We start from the raw sequence: 27,334 nt of genomic DNA, 5'->3' as shown, positions 1-27,334 counted from the left end.
ACTCACATAAGCTTATGTGGCACATTGGGAATGGACCACTCTTTTAATGATTTCCTCGTGCAGCAATTGAGTAAAGTGTGGTTTTGTGAAGGTCCCATATGTGCTGTGCGGTCCATCAATGCACGTGTTCGCCAGCATGCGATACTGAGTCGGACCTGTAGGTGGCTGGCAGGGTTATTGAGTAACCTGACCTGTACACCAGTCATGTGGTTAATGGCGACTCGGTTGAGAATTGCTGTGTGTGACACACGTGCCGTTGCATTTTACAGATTATTACAAAAAATGTTGCCCTCGATTTGGAGCACCTGACCACATCCTCCAAATCGAGTATGCAACACTTAGGGACCGTCCATAAATGACGTCACGCGATTTTGGACGATTTTTTACCCCCCACCCCTTCGTCCCACGGCGTCACAAAAAGTCAGACCCCCCTCAAATATGTCGTCACAAAGCTCTGCCCCCCCAAATGAAACATGCTTCAAATCGCTTTAAACTATTGTCATTGTAGTGCGTATTTAATGTGGCGCTGCACTCTGATGTTGTTGGAGAAAACATTTATTAAAAAGTATATTTAATTAAGTAGAACGTGTTGTCTATATTGATTTAAAGTTGCGCATTTTGATGTGACGTCATATTTCTCAACCCCCCCCCCCCTCGTCACACATCGTCACAAATGTCTGACTCCCCCCCCCCCAGGTGCGTGACTTTATTTATGGACGGCCCCTTAGATGCTTATCTACAGTGCCTTGAGTGCAAATCGCCTTTTGTATTTGCACGCACGCATGCACCTATATAAAAGCCCTATCGGGTCACTCATCAAACGCTTGCCTCCCAAGAGCTGCACGATGGACAACAGAACTGAGGTGGTGCCCATGAGCGGCGTAGACCCCAGGTATGCGGCGGGGTCCATGGGACAAGAATACACGGCTCTGAATTTTATGCCCACGCCGGTCGTCTCACCACAGCCCCCGGCTGCACAGGGGGTCAAGGACCACCTCATCTGGTCTATCTTCAATTTGTTTCACTTCAACATCTGTTGCCTGGGCTTTGTTGCCCTCATCTATTCCATCAAGGTACGTATATATATATCAAGATGTTAAACGCGCGTGTTGGCATTGCAGTGCAGTGTGAATCTGAAAATGTATATTTGAATTGGTCTTGGTATCCAATCCCTTCCCTGCCAAGCTTGGCAAAGCATGGTCAAACATCGGATCATTGGAGGGGCACGTGCAACTGACCCCCCCCCCCCCCCACTGGCTCCGCCAGTGCACATGACCAGCGGTCCTCAACCAACATAACAAGAATATGCGTTTGTTTTAATTCGGTAAAAGAGAATGCAATGCTTCAAGAGCTACAATACGAGTGAACACGAGACGGTGGGGGTCTCCTTAGTAAATAAAGCCACGAAGCAGTCCTTGAAGAGCCGCATGCGGCTCCGAATCCGGGTTTGCAGACTCCTGCCCATGGTAAATCGGACTTCCATGGTTAACTGGACTTCCATGGTAAATCGAACTTTAATGGTAAACTGGACTTCCATGGTGAATCGAACTTTAATGGTAAACTGGACTTCCACGGCAAACTCGACTCCCATGGTAAACTGGACTTCCATGGTAAACTGGACTTCCATGGTCAGAGGGTCGGCAACCAAAATAACAAGAATAGCCATTTTTTTCGAATTCGGTAAAAAAAATACCTCAATATTTATAGGACCGCAATGCAGTCTGCATGCGGCTCTGGAGCCACAGGTTGCCAACCCCTCCACAGGACCGACAAGGCGTGGGGTGGGGGGGGGACAGCTTCGTCTGGCAGTGAGAATTGGCAAAGGGGCCGAACATTAAAATTTTATTATTTTCCCACATTCATTGTGTGTTGAGGTGTAATGGTTTGGGCACAAAACTTGTCATCCAGCAGGCGTTCTTTTGATCTTCTGGTACGGCAGTAGAAAAATATAACGGTTATGAAACTCGCAGTATCGGTGGCGAGATGTCAACTACCTCATCTGGTACACAGGAAGTCGTGGGTTCGATCCTGACCCTGACGACGCCTGTATATTTGGAGGTTGCGTATTCTCCCCATGGTCGCGTGGCATTTCCTCCGGATCCTTCGGGTTTTCCCTCCATATTTTAGAATCGACATGCAGCAAGAAGATTTGGCTGCTATAAATTTGCACCTGATAAGCCACTTCGTTGAGCTATCATTTGTGATCGCGGGATCGCTTCTGAAAAATAACTACATAGCTCAGTCGGGGACCTTACTTGGTAACATGAAAAAAATTGTAATTTTTTTAAGTATCAATGGGTGCACCACAGTAAAGCAGCAAGTCGAGTGTGGCGACTAATTTGGGTGCGCTCACATATTCCAAGACATATAGCCAGCGTAGAATCAACCAATGCTAGTTGAGCGGCTCTCCCTCTAGCGCTCTCACTCTCATTGCAGTCCCTTTCGCCCAGCCGCAGCGTTGAGCAAGCAACTGCAGGGCTACACATTTGCCTTTGCGGGTACCTTTTGACGCAAATGTCACTGCTGTTGTATTTCAGGCGCGAGATCGCAAGAACGTGAACGATCTACAAGGGGCCAAGGACCACGGAGAGATGGCCAAATTATTCAACATGATTGCCATGGGGTTGATCATCTTACTAATCATCATCTCAATCATTTTTATGTCCATTCTAATACACAATTCGACATCTTATTACAGTTCATACAGATATGGCTAAAATGACCAATTGCATAAAATTACATCAGTAAATCTATTTGGGCTAATATTGATTCCTAAAATTACATGCGTGAGAATAGATCAAATAAATTGACATATCTGTGGGACCATTTTGCTAGTATGAAAATAATTTTTAAAAATAATAACAGATTTTACCCTTTCTGTCAAACAAAACAGGTGTTAAGATGTTCAAACACCAATTAGATACCGTTTTCAAGGCATCAAGTCTACATTAACCACACACACTGTTTGGTGTTTAATTGCCAGAAAGGGTAAAAACATATTCTTATTTTGTTCATCAGAATGTCACGAAAGTTCTAAAATTAAGATTGAACCACTTCTACGGGGAAGTTTTAAGCTTATCTTTTTTCTCTCTCTCTGGCGACTTGTTTTCTCTGCCTGTGTCCTCTTTAGAATGTTCACACTTAAATTCTAACTTAGCAATCTTTGAAATACGTAATCAACCAGGCTATGCGTTAATTGTGTGTTGACCGACCCTCTGTGTTGTATTACATTACATTTCGATATTTTACTAGGTTATTTAATTTTAGTGTGTCTTTCTCCTGATTTTCAGGCTTGCTTGCCGTGTCATCGTACTTGCAGCACCACGTTTTGTTGACCACTCATTGATATGCTAATTTTTTCTCTAACCCCCCTCCCTCTCTCTGCCTCCGCCCCCCCCTCTGTCTATTTAAGGCCACCCCACAGAGACGATCACCCCTCTCTGTTACCTGTGTTGCTCTCGCTATGTATGTATCTTGGTGATATCTGTCTGCTAATATGTCTGTCTATAGTTTTCTGGTTAGATATTATGTCGCTATTTCATTATACCTGATGATGATTGCTTGTGTTGCAATCGAAACGTCGTATTCTATCATTTAATTTAATTTATTATTTTATCTTTAGACGTGACTTAACCGAAAGAACCAAATAATAAGAATGTCACGTGTTCGCTTGTAATGGGTTGCAACCACGAGAGGTGCTACTGACAATGGTAATGGAATCGTTCCGCCATGTTGAATGACAGTGCACGTTATGGAAGGTAGTAATTCTGTTCACGGATCGATTGTTTTTCTGTCTCGTTCAGTGCAATTTTTGCTTGCTCCATTGGCCCAAATGAATCATGTTTACCTGATCGTTAAACGGTTTTTGTTGTTGTGGTTGTCGCGGGCAAAGATGTGATATGTCCTGAGCGTACAAGCCGACTAATTGTTTCACCAATTGCCTCCACTAGCACCCTCCACCTTTATTATGGCTTTGTGTTTTTTTGTTTTTACAAAATGTAACAGCCTCTCGTGGTTGTGCCAATTGAACCCATTTCGTTACTCTACTTGCAACATATAAGAACATTATTCAGACGCACGTTTCGATGCCTGTAATGTTTAGTTTAAGACTGGCTATACATTGATTAATCGACGCAATATTATGCCTTTGCTATTAAATATCACCCTGTGGCTTCTTCCCCAACCGCACCTCCACCCTCACACACACTCGCTTCTCCATGCAAAGTGTTTCATCAAAACACAGCTTAATAAAATAAAGGTTTTGCCCTGCTTGAAATCAACCAATTGGTCCCGACTCTTCTCTGTGTTGTGCAAACTTTTAGAACCCAGTCACCTAACTCATTCAAATATTCAAATCGAAAAATATGGGAATTAAATACCTGAGATGCAACTTTAAACAACTTTATTCAATACATGTCCCCAGCTGTAATGGGACAAGATAAAACTAATGTTGGAACTCACTATCAATATCTTTGGCCAGCAGAGTACACTTGGTCGAGATGAAAATCCTACCTAGATCCCTTGTATCTCTTCCATGTCGTAACTCTGGAAATTCTGCTTCTGAAAAAGAGCCAAAAAGCTCAGTGGGCCTTACCTGGTAAAATAAAACAAGTTTAAGTATCAATGGGTGCACCATAGTCCAGCAGCTAGTCGAGTGTGGTGGGGACTAATTTGGGTAACCCCAAATATACCAAGACATGGCCAGTGTAGATCGTAGCTGGGAACTGCTATACTTGTGTATTTATGGTCATTTGGAAGTCGTGCACCCTCATAATTTCCTCCTCTGGACACGCGTTTAGTGAAAATATCAATAAGATAGAAAATACAAGGGGTTTGGTTCTCCGAATTCATGCAAAATAACAATTAATGATAGCAACATTTTAAATAAATTAAATCGTCAAGTGAAGGGTCAATGACCAGGGTTTTCAATAAGATGTAGTCGGAATAGTTTGGTCATTTAAATCGCAAAATATTTCTACAAGAGGGACCTGCACTGGGATATTTGGTCAATTCCATTTGACCAGGTGTTCTGCTTCATATGGGAGTAAACCGGAGTTTATATACCAGTGCAGCAACACATTATTTGTGCAATAGACGAGTTGACTTCTCATGGAACACAACTACTGCATTGTCAAATACTGCAGATTATATCGCCATCATTTTCAAAATGTGTTTCACCACACACCCTGGGCATGACGCAAAATGGTTTTCCAGAAATCGAGTATGTGGTCCGCAATAATTTTTTTAAATGTGGCCTGAAATTGCGTGCTAAAGCTATATATTTTGGTGTTTCCTTATAATACGTATATACATTTTTACTTCATAAAAATACTTTCTTCACAAGTCAACTCAAAGTGATGTACTGTATATAAAAATAAAAAAAAGCAATTGAAGATGATATAGATTTTGTAAAGCCAGTTTTTGAACAATTGAGTTTTAAGATGACACTTTAAATCATCCAGAAAATCGGAGTCCCTAACTTTCAATGGGAAGGGCTCTTCATAACCTAGGGGCACAGCAGCAGAAGGCCCTGTCACCTACAGTTCGCAATCTGGTCGTGGGGACAGGCAAAAGACCAACATCAGTGGACGGAAGATTTGGATCAAGTGTATATTCAGATACTAGGCTAATTAACTCGCGAGAAAGCAAGCATTTCGAGGCATTGAAGGTAAGTACTTTAGCAATGCAGAACAATACTCAGGCAATGTTAAGGATTCCAGAACAGGGGTTAATATGACCACCAGAACGAGATCCAGTGAAACCCTGGCAGCTGAGCTACAAGTGGAGTTCACTCAACGTAAGTCTGTGATAAATACTCTAATCATTGTACATTTACAATCTCTATCGCTTAAACGCTCGTGCCGTTAGAAAATGATGTAATTTTGTCAGCTCAACTACTATAATTAGGAATATGTTTTACAAATCTAATGGGTAAATTGTTTGTATCTTTTTACTTTCATGATTATATCGTGATCATTATTGCTTTTTTTATTTTCCTTTTTTAAGTCGACCTGTAATGATAATTCCGTGATGATATTGAGACAAAAAGACAGACTATACACAGCGCAACACGGAGGAGGCTTTCGCGACCAATATTATTCATACTATTTACGCAATCTAACCAAAAAAACCTATATTATAGACGAAACATCACAATCATCTTTAATATTGCAACTTACAATATATACAGTAGCATTGCTCTATAATCTTGGATTGTGGTTACCTTTTAGCAGTGCGGCAGTTATTTTGAAAACCGTGGCCGCAGCGCATGTGTTGTTGTGCGTGGTTAATGGAAAAAGTTTGGTGCCAACCACAATGATTACGGTTCTCAAACATGTGCATAAACAGCGCAGTTATACAAATCGATTAAAAAAGTTAAACGTTACCATCTGCTGATGGTTTCATCAGTCTCATTTCTTGTAAATCGAGCAAAGATAATAATTGCAATTCCCGATTTTTAGGTTACTATGAAAATTCGGCTCATCAACATTATTTCGGATTCATTCGAAAGTATGTCACCTAAAATAACCTCACAAATAACGACGTTTCGGGCACAATACAAGCGTCCATCATCAGGTGGGAAAGCTTGTGTTGCGCCCGAAACATCGTAATTTATTTCATTTTATACCTACGTGACTTTACCGAAAGAACCAGAGAGTACGGATTCCTGCAGTCACGAAAGCTTCAAATCAATTACAACCATCCTCACGAGGCTACGCGTTAAACTGAAAAGCTGCTCGTTGGAATGTCGGCAGTGTGAGGGGGGTCATCCACTCTCATGCGGCCTTTGTCGTGAGAAGGTAATAAATAAAACGTTGTTTAGGACCCCCCCCTCCCTCCCCCCCGGTCACACATACCCATGGGAACCTTAACGCGGGAGTGAAATATAACAGAAGCAAGACGAAGGCTGCTGGTTGTGAAGACACGCAGGGACAGCTCGCCAAAGGCGACGATGTCGCGAGAAGGTTGTCGGTGTGTGTGCATGTGAGGGGGGTTTGAAGGCAAGCACAAGAGGGTTGGTCACACCAGGACAAAATGAGGCGAGATGGGCTGGGATAAAGGCACGCCCAAAAAAAATTCCCAAAAACGGCGTTCCGGAGTGATTCCTGCAGGACCGAAGCATTGCATGCCATGATGAGCAAAATCTCCTCGTGGTACAGCACTCAAATACACAGATCCCGCTTGCCTTTCGCTCCATTATTAGCAAGCAAAGCTGTCCCTCTGTTCACCGTCTTAACCTCTACTCTAAAACCTGGCTAGCTTACACTATCCCACAGGATAGACCCACGTTTGCTCCGTTCTTTAGCTGCTTTGTTGATGGAGTGACATCGGGGATGTCACTGGGTGGTGCCGGCCCGAGAGGGCCATGGCACGCAAAGCACCGTCATCGCGTACACCCCGTGGCGGGTGTAGTACCAGCCCAAGCGGGGCTTGGCGTGCGATGGGATAGCGCGGGCACGACGCACAGCGTGCAGTGCGGGCTCCCACCAGGGGGAGCGGGAGAGTGGCAGCCCAGGGGCAGGGTTGCCCCGGGCCATGGCACTCTGGTTGACCCCGTAGACACGTGATCCGGAGAGTCCACAGATAGGGCCCCAGGTGGGGGGGGCTAGGGGGCGATCACGTGTCCGGGGAGACTTCTCGAGAGGGCAGAGCAGCCCCGACCGAGGGGGATATAAGGCGGGTCTCTAAGAGGGACGGGGTCGCTGCATTCTACAAGCTGGAAGCTCTACAGGCATCAACACGTGGCCGGGACCCGAATGAGGGCCAGACCCTCCGTAGCTGTAACTCCTCCGTATAGGGTAGTTAGCTGGGTGGCCACCACCCTATGCTGTATCTGGTGAAGGGGCAAGCTACCCCTTTGTGTTACGTATTTATGTTACAAATAAATGTGTTGCCTCTAAAGAACAACGTCTACGACTCAGTTGGACTACATTTATACCGGATTTAAACTGCTGTGACGTAAGATGAGCCATACAATTCCTGTGGAAGATGCCCAAAGTTAAATTCCAAAATAGGAGATGCTCATTCATTTAATCCACAAATGAGCATTTTCTATTTCCAGTCCTGAGCCAGCGGTGGTAATTGCACATTCATATGGTGGGGAAGAGTCTTTAATTTTGACAACCAGTTGACATGGCTACAAAGTGATACTCGTTGACTCTCTGAGGAATGATACTCTGAGTCAACCTCCAACCAGGATTTGAACTCTCAACCAGGTAACACTTGTGCCTCGTTGCGATTAAAAAAAGTCCTAGGTTCAATTCCCCACTAAGGCACCTTTCGGTGTGTGTGGCGTTTGTAGGTGCTCCCTCGTGTGCTGTATTTTGATTAAATCGGATTCTCTGGCTTCCTCCCGAGGTTAAGAACAACACGCGATGTACATATATACTGAAAAGTTACCTGCAAATCACTTATCTGGATTTAATGCACAGCAGCAGCCGCATCACCCCCCCCCGCCCCCAATTGCTAAAATTTGGCAGGACCCTCCTGAAAAATAATCTTGAGACTCACCGAGGCATTTCTGGGTAAACAAGCGGAATAATAAATAAGAAGAAGAGCTTGATTTGAAGCTTTCTTGACTGCAGGAATCCATACTCTTTGGTTCTTTCGGTAAAGTCACGTAGGTATAAAATAATATAAATCATGACGTTTCAACAGTCTGCCTCAGCAGCAGACCATGCTTTCCCACCTGATGATGGACGCTTGTGTTGCGCCCGAAACGTCGTGATTTCTTTTATTTTATACCTACGTGACTTTACCGAAAGAACCAATTAGTATGTAATAAGAAGAGCCTTCCGGATTGCGAGCAAGTTAGCTCTGCCGCCGAGCGAAGAAATCGCGTTGGCGTTCATCCACAATGCGGTGACTCTCCACGCGACACATCTGGCATGCAGTGGAGGCGTCGGGTTTTCAAGACCACCTTGTCGCGCGCGGCATCACGAACTACGAGGCTGAATGATAAAAAAGAAAGCCGTCTTACAAAACCCAGCCGGGCTTTCGTCGGTAAGTAAGGGACATTGTTTACGTGAACATGGTTCCTGAGTGGAGATGACATCGTTCCTGCGTGCGATGCGATTTTGCGAGTCACTTTATCGCTGATGGCTTCTTCAAACAAGTCGGCGCTCTTCCTAAAGACCGACGCTGCATCTCCGGCGCATTTTCGGCTGTTCCCAAAACTGGGCCTCACGAATCCTGGCTCGTATTACATGCCTTCCCCAAAATTCCTCTCCCAACCCCCCCCCCCCAAAAAACCCCCTCTCCCACCACAACCCTCTCTCCCACCACCACTTACCCAACAACCCTCTCTCCCACCATCATCACAACCCTCTCTCCCACCACGACCACCACAACAACAACCCTCTCTCACCACCGCCATCACAACCCTCTCTTCCACCACCACCACCCTCTCTCCCATCACCCCCACAACCCTCTCTCCCACCACCACAACTCTCTATTCCACCACCACAACAACAACTCTCTCACACCACCACCATCACAACCCCCTATTCCACCACCACAACCCTCTATCCCACCACCGCCATCACAAGTCTCTCTTCCACCACCACCACCACCACCACAACTCCCTCTTTCACCACCACCACCACCACAACTCCCTCTCTCACCACCACCACAACCCTTTCTCCCACCACCACAACCCCGTCTTCCACCACCACCACAACCCTCTCTCCCACCACCGCCATCACAAGTCTCTCTTCCACCACCACCACCACAACTCCCTCTTTCACCACTACCACCACAACCCTCTCTCCCACCACCACCACAACTCCCTCTTTCACCACCACCACAACAACAACTCTCTCCCACCACCACCATCTCAACTCTCTCTTCCACCACCACTACCACCACACAACCCTCTCGCCGACCACCATCCTCTCTCCCACCGCAACCCTCTCCCTCCATCACCATAACCACAACTCTTGCCATTGTTTAACTTCCCTGCAAAACATTTCAACCAGGTCGACGCACGATCTGCACGCACACACATACCTCCCCCTCCAACCACACTGCATGGAGCAAACAATCTCGATCCTGCACGAGTTAATCTCATCGCTGTATCTCCACTTCGACTCGTGAATTTGCCCTATTTGGCTGCCACTCTGTCGTGCTGAGAGCCACATTGGAACCAGTGGTGAGATGTTAACTACCTCACCTGATATGAAGGAGGGCGTGGGATTAATCCCTCACCCTTCTATATTTTGAGTTTGCATGTTCTCCCCGTGGTCGCGTGCATTTTTCTCCGGGTCCTTCGATTTTTTTCCTCCCCCGCCCACATTTAGAAACGTGCGTTTGGAGTATTTTGGCTGCAATATATTTCCACATGATGATGAGCATTCGTTGATTTATCAGCACGTACTATTTGTTTTTTTTTCGGTAAAGTGACGTCGGTTAATAAAGAAAACAAATAAATTAAATCACAATTTAATTGTTTTATTTTTAAATAAATAAATTTAATCACAATTTTATTTATTTGTTTTCTTTTTTAAACTACGTGATTTTACCGAAAAAACCAGAGTATGAATCCTTGCAGTCAGGAAAGCTTCACATCTATAATTATCAGCACGTGTGTCCGGGTCGCTTCTGAAAAAGAGCCATACTGTATCGCTTAATATGCCTTGCCTGGTAAAAGAAAAACAGTTGATAGTTTAACATATTTTTTATAGTTTGAACGAAAAACGCTCCAGGCACCTGCAGCGAAACGTCGAACATCGTACCGAACAACACACGCCCACACGGTACAACCCGCAAACGCAGCGGAGAGCTGTACAGCAGAAATCGCGAAAACAACGCTGACACGCGGTACAATTTTTCGCTGATGCATTCATGAGGCTTTTATTTTTAAATACTCCACGCAAACAACACTAGAACGTGCTGTGGATTGACTCAACGACTGTACAGTAACAGTGTAGAAACGAGAGTACACCGTGACCAACAGTTCCTTCTTCAAGGGATACCAAAGTAAAAAAAAGTCCCAGTGCGGTACATTCAACAAAGTACAATACACCGTACAGATAACAGAACGAAAACACGTGGAAAAGTTCAAACGTAAAACTTAATGACATCACTTAAAAAAGTATTTTTTTTAAACACGCCATGTTATCGTTATAACACCCCGTGTTATCATTTTCCACCAGAATGAGTATTGGCAAAAATGAACTCCATCCCACGAGATTAGCAACAGTTTTTTTTGTGCGAATTAAAAACGCAGCCTGGCAAAAATGACCCAACGTGAAGGCGCACTGCGTGCGAGCAGCGGCTGTTGATTCACGGCATCAACAATGCGGTGGAGAGTGAGAGACTGCTAAAAAAACATTAGCCAACGAAAACATCACGTGATTTCTGGAAATACTGTAGATTAAACAAAAATTGTAACGAACATATATATTTGTCTCCGCACGGAAAACACACCGGGCAAATTGGGAAACATTTCTTGTTATCCTTAATCTTGTGTGTAAATACGTAAACAACAAATAGCAAAATAAATTCGTCCGGTACTTTTATTAAATTGCTGGCTTTTTTGTTGGTCTGCGATGTGTTGCCCGATTTCTTTTGCAAACGACGCCGCCACCTCGCACGACCCTTCGGAAGCAACGCTCCAACGCAGCACCGACACACGAACGTTTTACTGGTAGGAACCTCCTGGTTACACCAGCCCACATGGGGATTATTGTGTCCGTCCGTCGTGCATCAAAAAATGGGAGGGGTGGGGCTGGGTGGAGAGGGGAGGGTGGGGAGGGGCTGGGTGGGGAAGGTGGGGCTGGGTGGGGGGTGGGAGGGGTGGGGCTGGGTGGAGAGGGGCTGGTCACCCCGTGGTGCCCTTATAAAACTCAACGCTTAACCTACTCACGCCGGCTTGTGCCCGCCCTCACAGTCGGCCATATTTGCGGAATACACCACGCCGCCGTTGACCCTGGCCATTGACCGAGCAACCCAACGTTCCTACCAGCTCCCTCCGCAGGAATGTGTTTTATTTTGTGTTCAGTTGGCTACGCGCTGTGCGAAAGAAGTTCAACATCCAAACATAAACCCGAAGTTCAACATACATACACAGGCACGAAGTTCAACATACATACATAGACACGAAGTTCAACATACATACATAGACACGAAGTTCAACATACATACATAGACATGAACTGAACTCAACTCCATCTGCACAGTTTCCGCCCTCTTAGACACGTTGCCGTTGCTTTGGCTGCAGACATCAACTGTGTTTTTTTTTACCAAACAACTTGAGAAGCATTCGACACTAACCATTTTCTTCTTATGAGATAACCCATCGTGGTTTAATTGCCACACTTGGCAATCCATGTCTGATAATAATATTATGAATAGCTTTGCAATTAACAGAACATTCCCTTAATCATCATAAACTCATTTAAACTGAAACTATTTAAACGAAACATTCCATTTGGCTGCAGACATTATCACATCCTCCTCCTCCTGCTCATCGTCCACTACTGGTTGAAGGCCTCCCCATGCCACCGCCTCTGCCACCCGTCGTGAACAATCCACCCGCCATCGTTGCTCCATCTCCGCGGCGGTGGTGACAACCAGAGGTGTGGACTCGAGTCATGTGACTTGGACTCGAGTCAGACTCGAGTCATGAATTTGATGACTTGCGACTCGACTTGGACTTGCATAACAATGACTTTGTCCCACCTATGAGATGTGGACTCGAGTCATGTGACTTGGACTCGAGTCAGACTCGAGTCATGAATTTGATGACTTGCGACTCGACTTGGACTTGCATAACAATGACTTTGTCCCACCTCTGGTGACAACCCTCTCCGATGCTCACGATCCGTTGCCACGTCAGAGGTCGCAAACGGGTTTTGATTCCTTACCCGTACCCGTACCCGGCCGCACCAGGGTCGCAAACGGGTACCCGTACCCTACCCGATACCCGGCTACCCGTACCCGGCTACCCGTATTGGGTAGGGTACGGGTACCCGATTGCGACCTCTGGGATGAAGCCATGTTGCAGGCGCGGGTGGGTTGATTCTAGACACGACGTTGGGAAATGAGTGACAAACGGTTACTCACCAGTGACTCACGGTCTACCCGTACCCGTACCCGGCCGCACCAGGGTCGCAAACGGGTACCCGTACCCGGCCGGGTACGGGTAGCCGGGTATCGGGTAGGGTACGGGTATCGGGTACCCGATTGCGACCTCTGTGCCACATATACGAGGGACTCTAAACATATTCGAAACACAAAACATTGGCCTCGTTCCAGAGCCTCTATAAAACACGCTCGAGGGGGAGGATGGGTGTGTGCTGTAAAAAAACGTGATAATGAATCGTGTTACATAGCGTAATCTACGTATTTTCTGAATCTACCATAACATTACAAGCCACAGTACGATTGTGGCCATTCGACCCAAACTATGGGCCAGATACTGGAGGAAGCAATTGTGGTCTGCGAAGAGCACAACTAAAAGAACTCTTTCCTGAAGCCCTCTCGGCGTGGCCAACAAACATCGGGGACATTGGCCTTTCGCTCCTGAACATATTGCCGCCTATATGTCACTAACTCTTCTTGGAAATCCACACGACAGTAATTACAATTCTAGCCCGCATCTGCTCCCCGCACAAAACGAATGGCCACACAATAAACCGAACAGCAAATACAATGAGTTCTGTTTCCACACTCCAATAAAATATGTTTATCCATGCAAGCGTTGCTTGCATTAAGTAAGCGATCATCTGGAGCGGTTTAAAACCATCAGAGAGTCCATACCGTTTGGTGACTTTACCGAAAAAACAAAGAGTATGGACCCTTGCAGTCACGAAAACTTCAAATCTAGAATAATCAGAGAATCACTTCATAAACGTCTGGCTCGTAAAATGCCGCTGCTAAGCGCACTCTCTTAAAATGATGTGGCCCGCGGTTCAACGCAAAAAAAGACACAAGGTATAAATGAACGTAGTAATTCACTTAATCTCTGTTACGCTCAACAAAAATCCATACTCTTTGGTCAAGAGAGCATGTGTGGCTTATCACGTTTTTTTATTTTTCCAGGAGCCGCCCTCTCAAAATGCAACACAATTGGTTCCTCTCCCGACTTCCCCCTCTTCCCCCACCCTGACCACGTCTGCACGTTCTCTTGTTCTGTGCCCAAGAGATCCCAGCGGCCCGCCCCTCTCAACCCACACAGCCCCCATCCCCCCCTGCATCCACCCAACGCGCAACAACCACAACAACCACCACCTCCTCCTCCCACCGTGGCCCACGTCGCTCCGAGCATCCGCCTCTCATTTTCGTTTCTCCATTCTTGAGTTGTGATGCAGCACAGTTCCTGCGTCAGCAGCGGTGCATAACCGCACGTGACGAAATTCACACAACGCCCCCGTCAATAACACTGCGTCCCCTAAAACGGAAAAACCCCGAGAAATACGTGTTTCATAGACGACGCTTCAGGCAACGACCCTTATCAATAATTCATATCTCTCTGCTCGGGAATCATTGATCTGTCTGCTTTTTGTAAAACAGCCATTGTCAGAATATATATAATACTCCGAATTACGTCTCCTCCATTTGACGTCGTTTCGCAAAGACGTTGTCACTTACATTCAAACCGGGACCCGATTGGCGTCGCCTCGACCCCACACTCACGTCGCCGACAGCATCGTCCTCTCTCGCAGTCACGAAAGCTTCAAATCGAAACTTTCTTCGTTTGTCGTGTATTTGGCCACTTGGGCCCTCACTGGCAAAGCCCACCCAGCCGGAAGTTCCTCTTCCCTAAGTCACTCTCGTTTCCACTCTCTCTCTCTCCGGTTGCCACCTTGTGGTAGAAAACTCAAAGCGTTTCTCGTCATCTGCAAATGACTGGACCTGCTGCTGGTGTAGACCACGACCTGTGGAGATGTGCGGCAGCTAAACACTCAGCCCCCCCCCCCCCCTATATTTCGCGAGATTAATTTTGTGAAATAGTCGTAACTGTCTGCAGCGCTGTGATCGGACAAGAAATGGAAACGTGAGATCAATCAAGTAAATGGGGGGGGGGGGGTGTTCGCAAATCATTGCGTTCGATACCCGTGGGATGAGAGCCAGAGCTGGAAGCAAGAAAGTAGTAGATGAATCGTCGCTCGTTCTGTTTGAAGTGTGAATATCATGGGTCGAGTGTGGGTGGGCGGGCGGGGGCTCATCTATCAATTGATGTTCAGTACAGTAATTATATACATTCTAGATTTGAAGTTTTCGTGACTGCAAGGATCCATACTCTTTGGTTCTTTCGGTAAAGTCACGTAGGTAAAAGATAAAATAAAAATGAGATAAAAATATAATTATTTTTTAAATAAATGAAAGTAAATTAAATCACGACGTTTCGATTGCAACACAAGCAATCATCACCAGGTAAGCCCTCCCCGTAGAGGCGATTCATTCTAAAATTTGAAGTTTTCGTGACTGCAAAGATCCATACTCTTTGGTTCTTTCGGTAAAGTCAAACACATTATAAACACCCACGACTCCTAATGCGAGGGACAAAGCGAACCCCTGCTCCCCAAATGTCGAAGTCAAACTCCGCCTCTGGCTCGTATTCATTCCTCTAGAACTGCTTCTCGTGCACCCTGAGATTTGCGCGGTTGGCCAGGTACGGTGCGAAGGAAGTTCAACTTACATACATTGACTGCGTCATGCCCGCCACATCCCCCAGTTTAACAAGGTCCCGTTATGGGGTTATCAGTCACCCCCTTTTTTACACGAGCACCGACAACTTTTTCTATTTGTTACCGAGCCGTTACTTTAAAACATATATATAAAGAAAGCGGACGCGTGCGTTGCCAATACATTTTTAAACGTGTTCCAGCTCTCGTTTATTTGGCCGTAACGACGAGTGGCAACGTTGTGCGCGTGTCATGTAAAGGCGACACGTGGACTCCATGCCGCCGTCTTCATCATCACCACCATCGCTCGGTCGCTTGCCCCTCCCTGGCTGGAGCGGAGCGGTCCCCACTGGACGCCCCAGGCGACCCCCATGACCCCTGAGCCAGGAGCGGAACGAGGCAGCCAGGGAATGCCGTGCCCCCCCCCCATTCACTCCCCCCTAGTGGCCAAAGCTACGAGTTTGGGGGGGGGGGGCCTTGACAACCGCCACGAGATGTTTTCAACAACAGTGTAACGGAACCCAAACAAACGCTTCTTTAAAACTAGATAAAAATGTGTTTTATTAAAATGCTTTCATTAACGTGGCATGCTTTCTTTAAAAAAAAACGTATTTCAATGACAGCAGTAACGTTTGGCTTCCATATCCGAGACGGTGAGCGCAACGCTGTGATCGGGCAGGAGGAGGCGCGATATATCAACATCCTCGAGGTGCGACCGTGAGAGACGATCGAATTATTGGGGTCCCCCGCCTGATCGATTCCCACACCCCCTGGAGCTGTCGTGGCGACGCCGCTGGGCTGAGCACGGCACGAGGCCGGGTGTTTGACGTCCACCCAGTGGTGTAGTAACGACATTACCAGTGGTGTAGTAACTCCATTATCAGTGGTGTATACACCACTGATAATGTCGTTACTACGTCGTTACTACACCACTGGTAATGTAGTCACTATAGTAACTACATTACCAGTGGTGTAGTAACGACATTACCAGTGTGTGTAGTAACGACATTATCAGCGGTGTAGTAACTACATTATCAGTGGCATAGTAACTACATTATCAGTGGCATAGTAACTACATTATCAGCTCAGGGGGTGCGGCAATGTCAGGTGGGACCCCAAAATTTGATTTTGCACGGTCCGTACCTTGACGCTATTACATGTCGCGGCTCCTTTGACCTAATCACATCGTCGTTGCGCTCACGGTCTCTAACAATTAACGCTGTAGGGGCGCTCCGTCTTCGCAAAATGCAGCCACCACAGCTCCGTAGTTCCTCTTTGCATTAAGTTGCTGCTCTAATTAAAATTAAACGTGGAACGTAAATGAGAGCATTTTTATCTTTCAAAAATTAAACCGCCTTTTAAATAAGTGTTTTCTTTGACACTGTTGTTGAAAACAAATCTCATGGTGGTTATCAAGGGCCCCCCCCAACTCCTAGCATTGGCCACCAGGGCGGAGGGGGGGGCAATGCACCCCCTGCCTGCCCTACGCTCGTTACGCGACTGCGTTATGCCTCATCAGCGTGCTGGCGTCCACGCCAACCGTGGTCGGTCCCGAGGTCGGCTCCAATCCCGCTGTAGTAGCAGCTCCAGCGCCGCTGGCAATGGATCGTGGTGCGTAGGGCCACGATCATGGGCCATGTTCTGTCACGACGGGGTTGTCGCGCGCGCTGCGAGAGCTCCGCACGGATCCTTCACCTCTCGGCACGACTCCCAACGGCACAATGAGAACATTGTAAGAATACCATTGGAACCTCATTTGGCAGTAAAAAATATAATTGTTTTTTTACCCTTTTATCTGGCAACAAAACTGACACCTTTTTTATAAGGAGTCATGTTTGCATAGACCACAATACCTGCAGTCATAATGCAAACTAAAAACATAACTCTGTGAATGTATGCATTGTCCTTGAAGTTGATTGGTCCACACCCGAGACAGCTTTCCTTAGAGCCTAGTCTCACATGGTGTTGGACCAGATGACGCCAAAAAGCTGTCTCGGGTGTGGACCAATAAACTTCAAGGACAGTGCATACATTCACAGAGTTATGTTTTTAGTTTGCATTATGACTGCAGGTATTGTGGTCTATGCAAACATGACTCCTTGTAAAAAAGATGTCAGTTTTGTTGCCAGATAAAAGGGTAAAAAAACAATTATCATTGCAAAAATAGCCAAATACAAAAATTGAACGCACACAAATATAAAAACAGATCTCCATTGTGAGCATCAAAAATGTTCGCTTTAATGGTTTACAGCGATATAAAAGCGACTAAAACTTTAGAATGTTACAATCTTATCACTTTCCCAACAAACAACCGCGCAATTCTCGTCCCTTTCCTCCTACAAATTGCGTTCGATCAAAATAAACACACGAATAACAACAAGAACCGCGTCATTATATAGCGCCTCTCCCATCATCCACACGTCCGAGTGGGCAAATATTTGAACTCCACCACACGGCAATCAAATGAATCACAATCAGTGCACGGTCAGGTGGATTTGGCCACTGAGGGTGTCCTTTTTGAAGCCATGTGTGCAGACCTGAGATCAGGATTTCCGAAACTCCAGTCCTCGCGACCCACAACGCTACTCCGTCTCTCCGCATTTGCCCAAATTAACGCGGCATTTAACATGCGAATTAACTCGTTCCACGCCGCATGATTGTTAAACACGTCCCACGCGCTGTGGTTAAGCAATTCCCGCTGCGTCAAGGGCACACGGAGATCGCAAGCTTCATGTGAATTACTCTTAGGCTTTTTCGGTAAAGTCACGTAGGTAAAAAATTAAAATAAAAGTAATAATAGAAAAAAAAAATAGTATTTCTATTATTAATTTAATTTTCATTTAATAAAATAATTTAGTTTCTATTATTATTTTTCTTTTTTACCTACGTAACTTTACCGAAAAAGCCTAAGAGTATGAATCCTTGCAGTCACGAAAGCTTCAAATCTAGAATTCAAGTGACTTGGCTCTCTTGCCGCAGTGTTAATTCGCTTAGTGGGTCACGGGAGGCCTGGAGTGTGGGGTAACCCTGTCTTACAGTGTCATCCCCTTGGATTTATCCGGGTACTCCAGTTTACTCCATATCGCAATGCAGGACCATCCTGAATGCAACCTTCAATAAACTCAGGCTATCCTGACTGCACAGCTTAAATTTGTGTTTGTTATCGTTGGTGAATAACTCCTTGGCACGAAGTGGGAGTGTTGTGATCTGTACAATTTGTATCGCTTACAATGCACGCATTAGGTTGCTTAACATGTGTTGTTATTCACAGTAGCACACTATTTATTTTAAGCAGTAGTGAGGAAGCTGCGGTTTTTGGCCCTAAATAGATGGATGGCAAACAAAAACACCATACACAACAAACATTATAAAAGTATAAAGTTGCATTCCAACATACTCTTCTAACACAAAGGTCGCCTAACCTGATGACGATTTTTTAATAATAAGAAAAATATAACTAGAGCTCTCACACACGCACACGTTCCTACCACACAAAAATAAGGGCACTCTGAGTGCTGGAAGCAGAACAAAGTGCGTGAAAGGTTAAAGGCGCAGTCCTGCAATTGCTTGCATCAACGCCACGCTAGCCGAAGGGATTCCACTACAGGCAGCTGGCTCCACAGAGCCCGTCCACAAAGTGTTTTGGCCTACTTTTCGCAAGCTGGTAAGTGGGGAAGTGGGCGTCTTGGAAGAGGTGGAAATACCCACATTTTATCTTACCAGACACGACCTGCCTGCCGATGGTATTAATCGATGGCCAGTGGCGGTGGTGTGGGGGGGGTGGCAGTTGAAGAAACTTTCCTCATTGTTAGCAGCCAAATACTCCAAATGGATGATTCTAGACACGGAGAACAATCTACGCGACCATGGGAAGAAAACATGCAAACTTCATATTGACAGCCGTCAGGGTCTGGATCGAACCCACGACCTCCTGTGTACCAGGCGAGGTAGCTAACATCTCGCCACCCGTGGCTTTATGCGGCAGATGCGTTCGAAGAAAAGGGCGCACAAAGAAAAACTGCACGGAGACCGCGGCTGCCTGACGAGTAGCGCACACAGTACACACACTGCCATCTGTTGGCTCACTGGAATATTTTTCTTTTTGTGCGACTTTAACAAGGAACCTATCCAATGACACTTGCTTTTGCCTCCTTTTGAGGATTTCGCGGAAATGTGTACTAAAGAACAGTCACTACACTTGGGACACAAAATAAAAAAAATGCTTTACGCACACACACGTGGTCACAACACTAGAGTAAACAGTCTACGCTCGCACGGATGTTGACTATACGAGTGAAGCACGCCGACTGAGACTGAGCATGGGAGATGAATACCCACAATCTCGCAGCGAGAGAGAAGAACCATCGGCTCAGTTGTGATCACGTGACGTTCGGCAGACAAAGCGTATACATACTACTCGTATTGCAAGACCTCGCTCGTTCATCAAGTTAAAATGTATTCTAAAAAATGCTCGTCTTGCAAAACACTCGCAGACCAAGTTACTCGCAATCCAAGCTTTTACTGGACTCGTCTTAGTCCTCCAGGGCTCCCTCCAGTGGAGACCCTTCCACCAGCAACTGCACAAGCAAGACATTTTAGGACTGCCCCTTGAGCTTTTATCCATATTAATAAAAAAGACACCTATCTAAAGCAACACCAATGTGATTATACTAAAACGGCACGTGCGATTCTTTCGTCTACATCCACCTCGTAAAAATAAAAATCCCTTTTAAAAGTGAAATTAAGTCAGCGACGGAACAAGTGTTACTGTTGGTTATCGGGTGTTAAACGGGACGGAAGTTTCAACTGCAGTCCTTGAGGGTTCTCCTCGGCAGGTGTCAAACAAATCACGTTGATTGGATTAGTTCAGGCACTGCCGGTGATTGACGCGTACAATGGGTTCCCGTATAAACTGCTATGAAGTATCATGTATTGATTTGTTTGCTCTGAATGCATATTGTGTGTGTCTGTAGTGCACCGGTTAGCGTGCAGCGCTACGAACCCGGCGACCCAAGTTGGATTCCCGCTCACGGCCAACACCAGTGATGATTATCTGAAACGATCCTGGGCCTACCCCTTTGTCCACTCAGCCTGTTGTCTAAATATCAGCACTGGGGAGACAAAGGCGGCCGGCCGGGTGTGGTGTTGGCCACCCACCCCTGTTGTGTGCCATGCCGGCCTTCAACAGCACTTGCCCGATCATTCCGTTAAAGGCTATACGGGTGGTCTTTGTCACAACGATGTTGGCTTTCCTCTGCGATTATTTTGGCAAAAAAATAAAGCAAATCGCTGACACGATGTAAAGTGAATCGGCCGTTTCGTCAAGATGTGAATCTTAACGTGATCCTACAATTTTACAGTCTGGGTCTTTTTGAAGAAGTAAAGTAAAAAAAAAATCAGTGGGGGTGGTGCTGGTAGATATTTTTGTTGCAATTATTGTTTTCAAATCCCTTTCCCCGCAAACACAATTTAGTTAAAATTATATTTTCACGTAATTTTTAAAAAGTCCAATTCTTTGTAAAGTTGACTGCAATACCATTTTAAGGTTTAATACACCGTGCGGGTCTCAATTTGTTGGCGGAGGCACTTTTTACTAATTATTTGGGAGAAGAATTTCCCCCAACCAACACTTGGCAGGGAATGAAACATTCTGACAAATTGTGCAAGCGCTTTCCGCCAATATCTAGTGGAAAATACTGGCCATGCAGCAATCCAATTCGGCCATATTACCACTAAAAAAACCCCACAAAATGAAGTACTTCCTGACAATATTCGTTCGAAAAAAAAAGTCAACTTGCAACTGATAAGGCAACTTTCCACCTTTTCCACAAAAAAAACCCAACGCGAAGTATGCAAGCCACAAATTCGCGAATGAAACCTTTCGCGCTACCCCAACTGCCTTGTTCCCACACCCACGTGCCTGGCTTTCCCTCCTCCCCTCCTAGCCCATCCCTACACAACCCACGTGGCCAACAACTACCCATTCATGTTGTTGTCGTTGTTGAAGGTGGAGGGTTGATTCTCGTGGTCCAGCTTGTGCATGATGTCGACGTAGCTGTTGGCGAGCATAATCACGCCGTATATGAACAGCCCGCACACCACCAGGCCAAGCAGCAACGCGATGATGTTGAGGGTCAGCGAGATGTTGCCGTAGTGACGTGCACCCTCCGCGTCGTGCAGATGCTTGCGATCCCGGGCCTGCGCCACAACGCAACGGCAGACGGAGGGGTGGGGGGGCGGGGAAAACATCCACGGTCGCGTTTAACAAGTGAAACAAAAATGGGGGAACGTTCAAATAAAAATAATTAAGAACTTTGATTTAAAGCTTTCGTGACTGTAGGGATTCATCTTCTTGGTTCTTTCGGTAAAGTCACGTAGAATGAAAATAATAAAATAATAAAAATAAAACATAATAAATTCTCACGACGTTTCGGCCACAACGCAAGCAGCCGTCCTCAGGTGAAGAACAGGTCTGTCGATAAGACAGAGTCTGAATGACAGACCTGTTCTTCACCTGAGGACGGCTGCTTGCGTTGTGGCCGAAACGTCGTGAGAATTATTTTATTATGTTTATTATTTTATTATTACCATTCTACGTGACTTTACCGAAAGAACCAAGAAGTTAGTTTGTTGATCCCTCCCCGCACTTCCAATTAGCAAGGTTGGCTACTTACAGTGCAAAAGAAATTCAACATACCATATAAGGCTTGCAATGGTTTTGTATTATTACATTTTATCTTGGGTTGGGGTTGGTATCGACAATGGCAGGATTACTATCTGATCTCGGCCATGAACTGTTGTTTTAAGAGGAGACATTGAAAGTCACCCCCTCCCCGTGGCTACAACCGTGTTATGCCTAGTCCGGCACAAAGCGGTTTCTCTTATTGTGATATTCCGGTTTTTCTCGTCTCCACAGATTAAAAGTCATCGCTCCAATGCCTGCAAAGGGTGACCGTGTCTTCGGATGTGTGCAGCGTGTTGTTCAGCACGACGTCCCAGCGTTTCGTTGCACATGCTGGGGGAGCTTCTACAGGAACCGAAAACACAGTAGTAACAACCCGAAGAAAACGCAGTGGAAAGCTGCATGGACAAAACCATGAAAAACCTACACAGTTGTACTTGGGAAGGACGTAGATGGTGGGGGAATTCTCTATACCCCTTGCAACTTTCACCAACATCTTCATCAGCATCATAAATCATGGCCAATGCACTGCTGGATGAACTGCTTTTTTATTTTTTTACCAGTTAAGACTCACTGAGCTATAAAGCTCGTTTTAAGAAGTGACCTGGCTATTACAAATGATAGCTGAACGAAGTGGATTATCACGTGGAAATAATTTATAACAGCCAAATCCTGTAAACGCATGTTGATTCTAAATGTGGAGGGGAAAACCGGAGGACCCGGAGAAAAAACCACGCAACCATGGGAAGATAGACATGCAAGGATTGGGATGGAACACACGACCTCCTGTATACCAAGCAAGGTAGTTGACATCTGATGAAGGCCCTCCCAAGCCGCCGAAATTTCCGCCGTTCCAGCAATGTAAAAATCCACCTAGCTATTGCTCCGTCTCCTTGGCTGACGTAGTCTAGGACGCGTTTCATTACTTGGCTGCGACCTTGCCGCTCGACTGGTGGTCGTGATGGATGGAGGAGTGGCAGCCAAAGACTGCAACACGCCGAAAAATATGGCCACCGCGATTGGTCCGATGTTAAGTTCTGCCTGCATCCAGGAGCTGGGTGAATTGTCGCATCGCTGGGCCGTGACAGATTGCGAAGGCTTGAGGAGGTCTTCATCCAGCACTGGATTGCTGATGACAGATTAACCGCTAAGGTAGGAGTATAAGCACTTTCTGCCAACTCTATACAGTGTGTACAGCCCATTCCCACAAGGCACTGCAATGTGTAACTTATGTGCCTTAGTGCCAGACACTGGCATTTAAAAGACTGTGTAATCATTGATGAACACACTTATTTTTCCTGTTCTTCACAGATCCTGTTTTTAGCAGAGGGAATAATTCATCAACGGCCATGGTCAGTCCACTGCTATATTAAGGGCTAGCAAAGCCATCGCCATCTCTCACGACCCTGGGATACAATTATCCACCGAGCACCTAAACATGAGCTAATTACATCCATCTACATCATCGCCGGATGTAATCTTGGATGCGTTCCATTCCTTGGCTGCCACTCAGTAATGATTAAAAAATAATGAGTACAGTATCCGATGGGTAAGCGGTGAAGTGTTTTACATGGGAAGTGAAGGTTTTATTTTCTCAGTGTTTACCTATAGTAATAGCCTCAAAGTTGCACGCAGATGAGAGTGTGAAAGGCGGTGCAACTGCACCACGGCCCATGGGCCGGAGGGGTCAAGGTGCCGACTATGAAGGTGGTGGAAATCGGACAGGAGGCCCTGTTTCAATCCGTGAAGCAGGGAACCATGCCAACCATGCTACGCTACTGAATAGCGTGCATTTTCCTTTCATGTGTACCAAATGTCTCCCTGTGCACAAACAAGCAAAGGGGGCATCACTCTCATCCATTGGGGACATTTAGCCAACAATGGAAATTCCACATTCCCTTGGCAAGGGCTGTCGAAAACTTATCTCAATGAATGAATAGGAAGATACGACGTCAAGTTGGCCCCAGACCAGAGCTTGAACTCATAACCTACACCATGTTAGTGAGTGAAACACTAGTCTAACCACGTTGCCACCTTTCTTCCTCCCGAATTTAGGAAGCCACTGGAGCCATGCACTTTTAAATCTAGATTGAAAACTAATTTATTTAGAACTGCTTGTTGTGTTTAGTTTGTTGTCCTTTCCCCGCACCACGCATTAGCAAAGTTCGAAATACGTTCAACATAAATACATACTTATTGGCCTACGCCAATATTGTCGAGGAGCAATAGCACGTGCATCGGTGTCAACTCTCTGGGATTCTTCAGAAATGTCAGTCCGATTAAACGATGCCATCTGGGTGCCATGTCACAGATAAGATCCATACACCCAACAACACTACTTTCTCGGAGTACACCACAGGAAAAGTGCACAAACCCTCATCGTGTGCGTTGTTTATCATCGAGGAAGACAACAATACTGTATATCAACAAGTCTGACTCTCCAAGTACAAAAATACAATTACGTTTTATGACATCGGCCTATCGGCCTTCCGCACTTCAGGTTGTCCAGTGGTGTTTGTTTTAGATTGGGATTATTGGTTGGGGTGTAGGAGTCGGGACGATACGTTACGGGTTTGTGGTTAGGGTTTATGGTTGTGGTTTTACCTTTGCCTGTTATTATCCAAAGACGTCTTGGACAAGTGCAGCCCAAGTTTAACACGTAGGCTTTCGCGACCGATATTATCCATAAGATGTTTCTCTGGGTTAAATCGCGTAAATGTGTTGTTAAACCCGTCACCACCCGACACAGCCAATTAGTAAGGTTTGTCACGTAAACAAAACGTGCTAATTCGTTACGAGCATAGCACACCGGTGTGTTGGAGAGTAAACCCACAACATTCACAATTCGAGTGCGACGTTTCGCCAGCAATTACAACCAGCATCATCAGGCGACAGCCAGATTTGTGCAGTCCACTGTCAAGCCACTGCTCGACTCAAACAATGCCTACGTGTGAGTCGTGGTGGTCATCTGACCTTAGTTCACCACACTGGTCAATGCCAGTTAAGGCGGAGTTGCATATAAGTGGGGGGGGGGGGGGCATTGAAATGCAGTACAACAGGATTTTGCTGCAATGGGCTCTGCAATCCACAACATAGAACTGCAGTATCCTATGAGTACCAGTTTTTAATGCATGGTGGTCGCTCATCCAAGCACTGTCCAGGCTCAGAGCAGCTTAGCTTCTTCCCGTTGATTTGATCATATTCATTGACGCCAAGGTTAACGCTGCAACGTGCCTTATAATGCTGCTGTATGGGTCGTCTTGTTCACTTAGGAGACCACTGATGGATCCCGAAATGTGCATTTATTTTTTCGGGCGAAAACAAAACCTACTTATAGGCAGTGCGAGCAAGGTCAGTTCACTCAGTACACGTTCGGTGCGGTGTTTAATAGCTGTAATATACGGCAGTGTATTCTTATCGTAGTACTTCACCATCCTCGATCCGAGGGTTGGACGCACCTTGGGCAATCACCCTTCGCCACCGACTTCTGCTTTCCTCCTTCGCGAGTCTCGGCCATGCTTCCATGTTATCCGTCCACGTGTAGTGGAACACACATTTTTAATAAGTGGAAACCATCTTCAAGGAGGGGGTACATTTTACTGTTTTGTTTTGGGTATGTTGTGGAGGAAGGTGTGGGGTGGGGGCAGTGACATGTTTCTCTAAACATTAAGGAGGGAGGTTGCATCTGCTGTGCAAGTTGGGGAGAAATGTTACGGACAGACAATTGGCGTGGCACCACACAGAGATCGGCGCCTGCGTTGAAGGCCAACTTACACGCGGACCGTACCATGCGTTGAACTTCTTTCGCAACAAAGACCCAAGACTCCTGGACAGAAGTGGTGGTGATGATGAGACGGTGAGGAGGAGGCCAACGTCGCCTGTGTGAGCGCGGAGACGACCTTAGGAGGTCAGATGGTGGCGGTGCTTACGACTACGACGACGATGATGGAGTCCTTAATAACCGTGTCAACACAACACGGTTCATACCCCGTGTTCTTGTGCAGGGAAATTGAGTTCTGCAGGTCCATTCGTTTTTTTTGTTGTTGCACGCATTGAACAGCCGTTTCAATACGGGGCAAAAAAAACAACCTATTGTGTTTGTCTATTTGTTTGTGTTTCTCCCTTGTGCCGGGACTTTGCAGGGCGAACGTTGAGATTTAAAGGGGCACGGGGTGACAGGTGTGAGGACTAGCATAGGTAAGGAAGCGACGGCGGAGGTACGGGTGGGTGGGTGGGGTGGGTGGGGTGGGGGATCTCACCTTGATGGAGAAAACAGCCGCCAGGAATCCAAGGCAGCACACGTTGACGTGCATCATGCTGCACAGCGACCACGCCAAATAGTCGCGGACTTCCGACACGATGCCCGACTCCCAGGGGCCGGCGTTCACCATGACGGGAGGCGACCCAGACGATGGGGGTGGACCCCCACGATCGTATCCCGGCCCCACCACGACCACCCCGGCGCACACGTCTTGCATCGGGACCCCCATGGGACCCGGTCGGTAGCCACCGGCCTCGTCCAAGCGTTGGTACTGAGGGTTCATGATGGTTTGTTGGTCTCTCTTCAACGTGGTGTGCTGCTGCTGCTGCTGTGTATGCTGTTGCGTGAACGTCTGTGTTGTGTACGAGTACACGTGCGTATGTTAAGTGTGTACTCGCCGCCTGTTGTTGCGTATCGTGTGCTGTGTGTGTGTTGTGTCTTTATTGACTCGCTACACAACAGGATAATGACGACCGCTCAAATGTGGCAGCAGGCAACGTGAGATAGGGCGGGGGGGGGCAGGGCAAGGGCAGTGGGAGGGGCAGGAGACGCCGGATCGATTCTCAAGGCCGACGCTCGATTTAGCGCGCGGGAGAACTGGAATCGATTCCCGAGTGACATTTCGTGAATGGGATGAATGGGGGACTTGCTTTGAAGCTTTCGTGACTTACAGGAATTACTCTTTGGTGCTTTCGGTGAAGGCACGTAGAAAGAAAATGAATTAAATAATAGAGTACGACGTTTCGATTGCAACACAAGCAA

At 46.3% G+C, this 27,334-nt stretch overlaps 1 protein-coding gene across 1 annotated transcript; it reads right to left on the bottom strand.

The window, feature by feature from the left end:
- Window positions 1–17,848: 17,848 nt before the first annotated feature.
- LOC144936548 (uncharacterized) lies at window positions 17,849–27,072 on the bottom strand. The gene is made up of 2 exons (XM_078863739.1): window positions 26,571–27,072; window positions 17,849–21,827 (listed from the first exon to the last, which is right to left on the bottom strand). The coding sequence occupies exons 1-2, from the start codon at window positions 26,853–26,855 to the stop codon at window positions 21,606–21,608; spliced, it is 507 nt and encodes a 168-aa protein (XP_078719865.1). The 5' UTR covers window positions 26,856–27,072; the 3' UTR covers window positions 17,849–21,605.
- Between the last annotated feature and the right edge of the window lie 262 nt (window positions 27,073–27,334).

Source organism: Lampetra fluviatilis, chromosome 16 (assembly GCF_964198595.1).
Source record: "Lampetra fluviatilis chromosome 16, kcLamFluv1.1, whole genome shotgun sequence".
Taxonomy (NCBI): domain Eukaryota; kingdom Metazoa; phylum Chordata; class Hyperoartia; order Petromyzontiformes; family Petromyzontidae; genus Lampetra; species Lampetra fluviatilis.
The sequence above is the reverse complement of the archived record's forward strand: the minus strand, read 5'-3'. Positions and strand labels throughout refer to the sequence as shown.

Excerpts from the sequence above, each read along its gene's own strand:
- LOC144936548 (XM_078863739.1), bottom strand. The coding sequence starts at position 26,855 with ATGAACCCTCAGTACCAACGCTTGGACGAGGCCGGTGGCTACCGACCG. Across the intron at positions 21,828-26,570 it reads CGGCTGTTTTCTCCATCAAG|GCCCGGGATCGCAAGCATCT; the intron begins GTGAGATCCCCC and ends GTTGTGGCGCAG.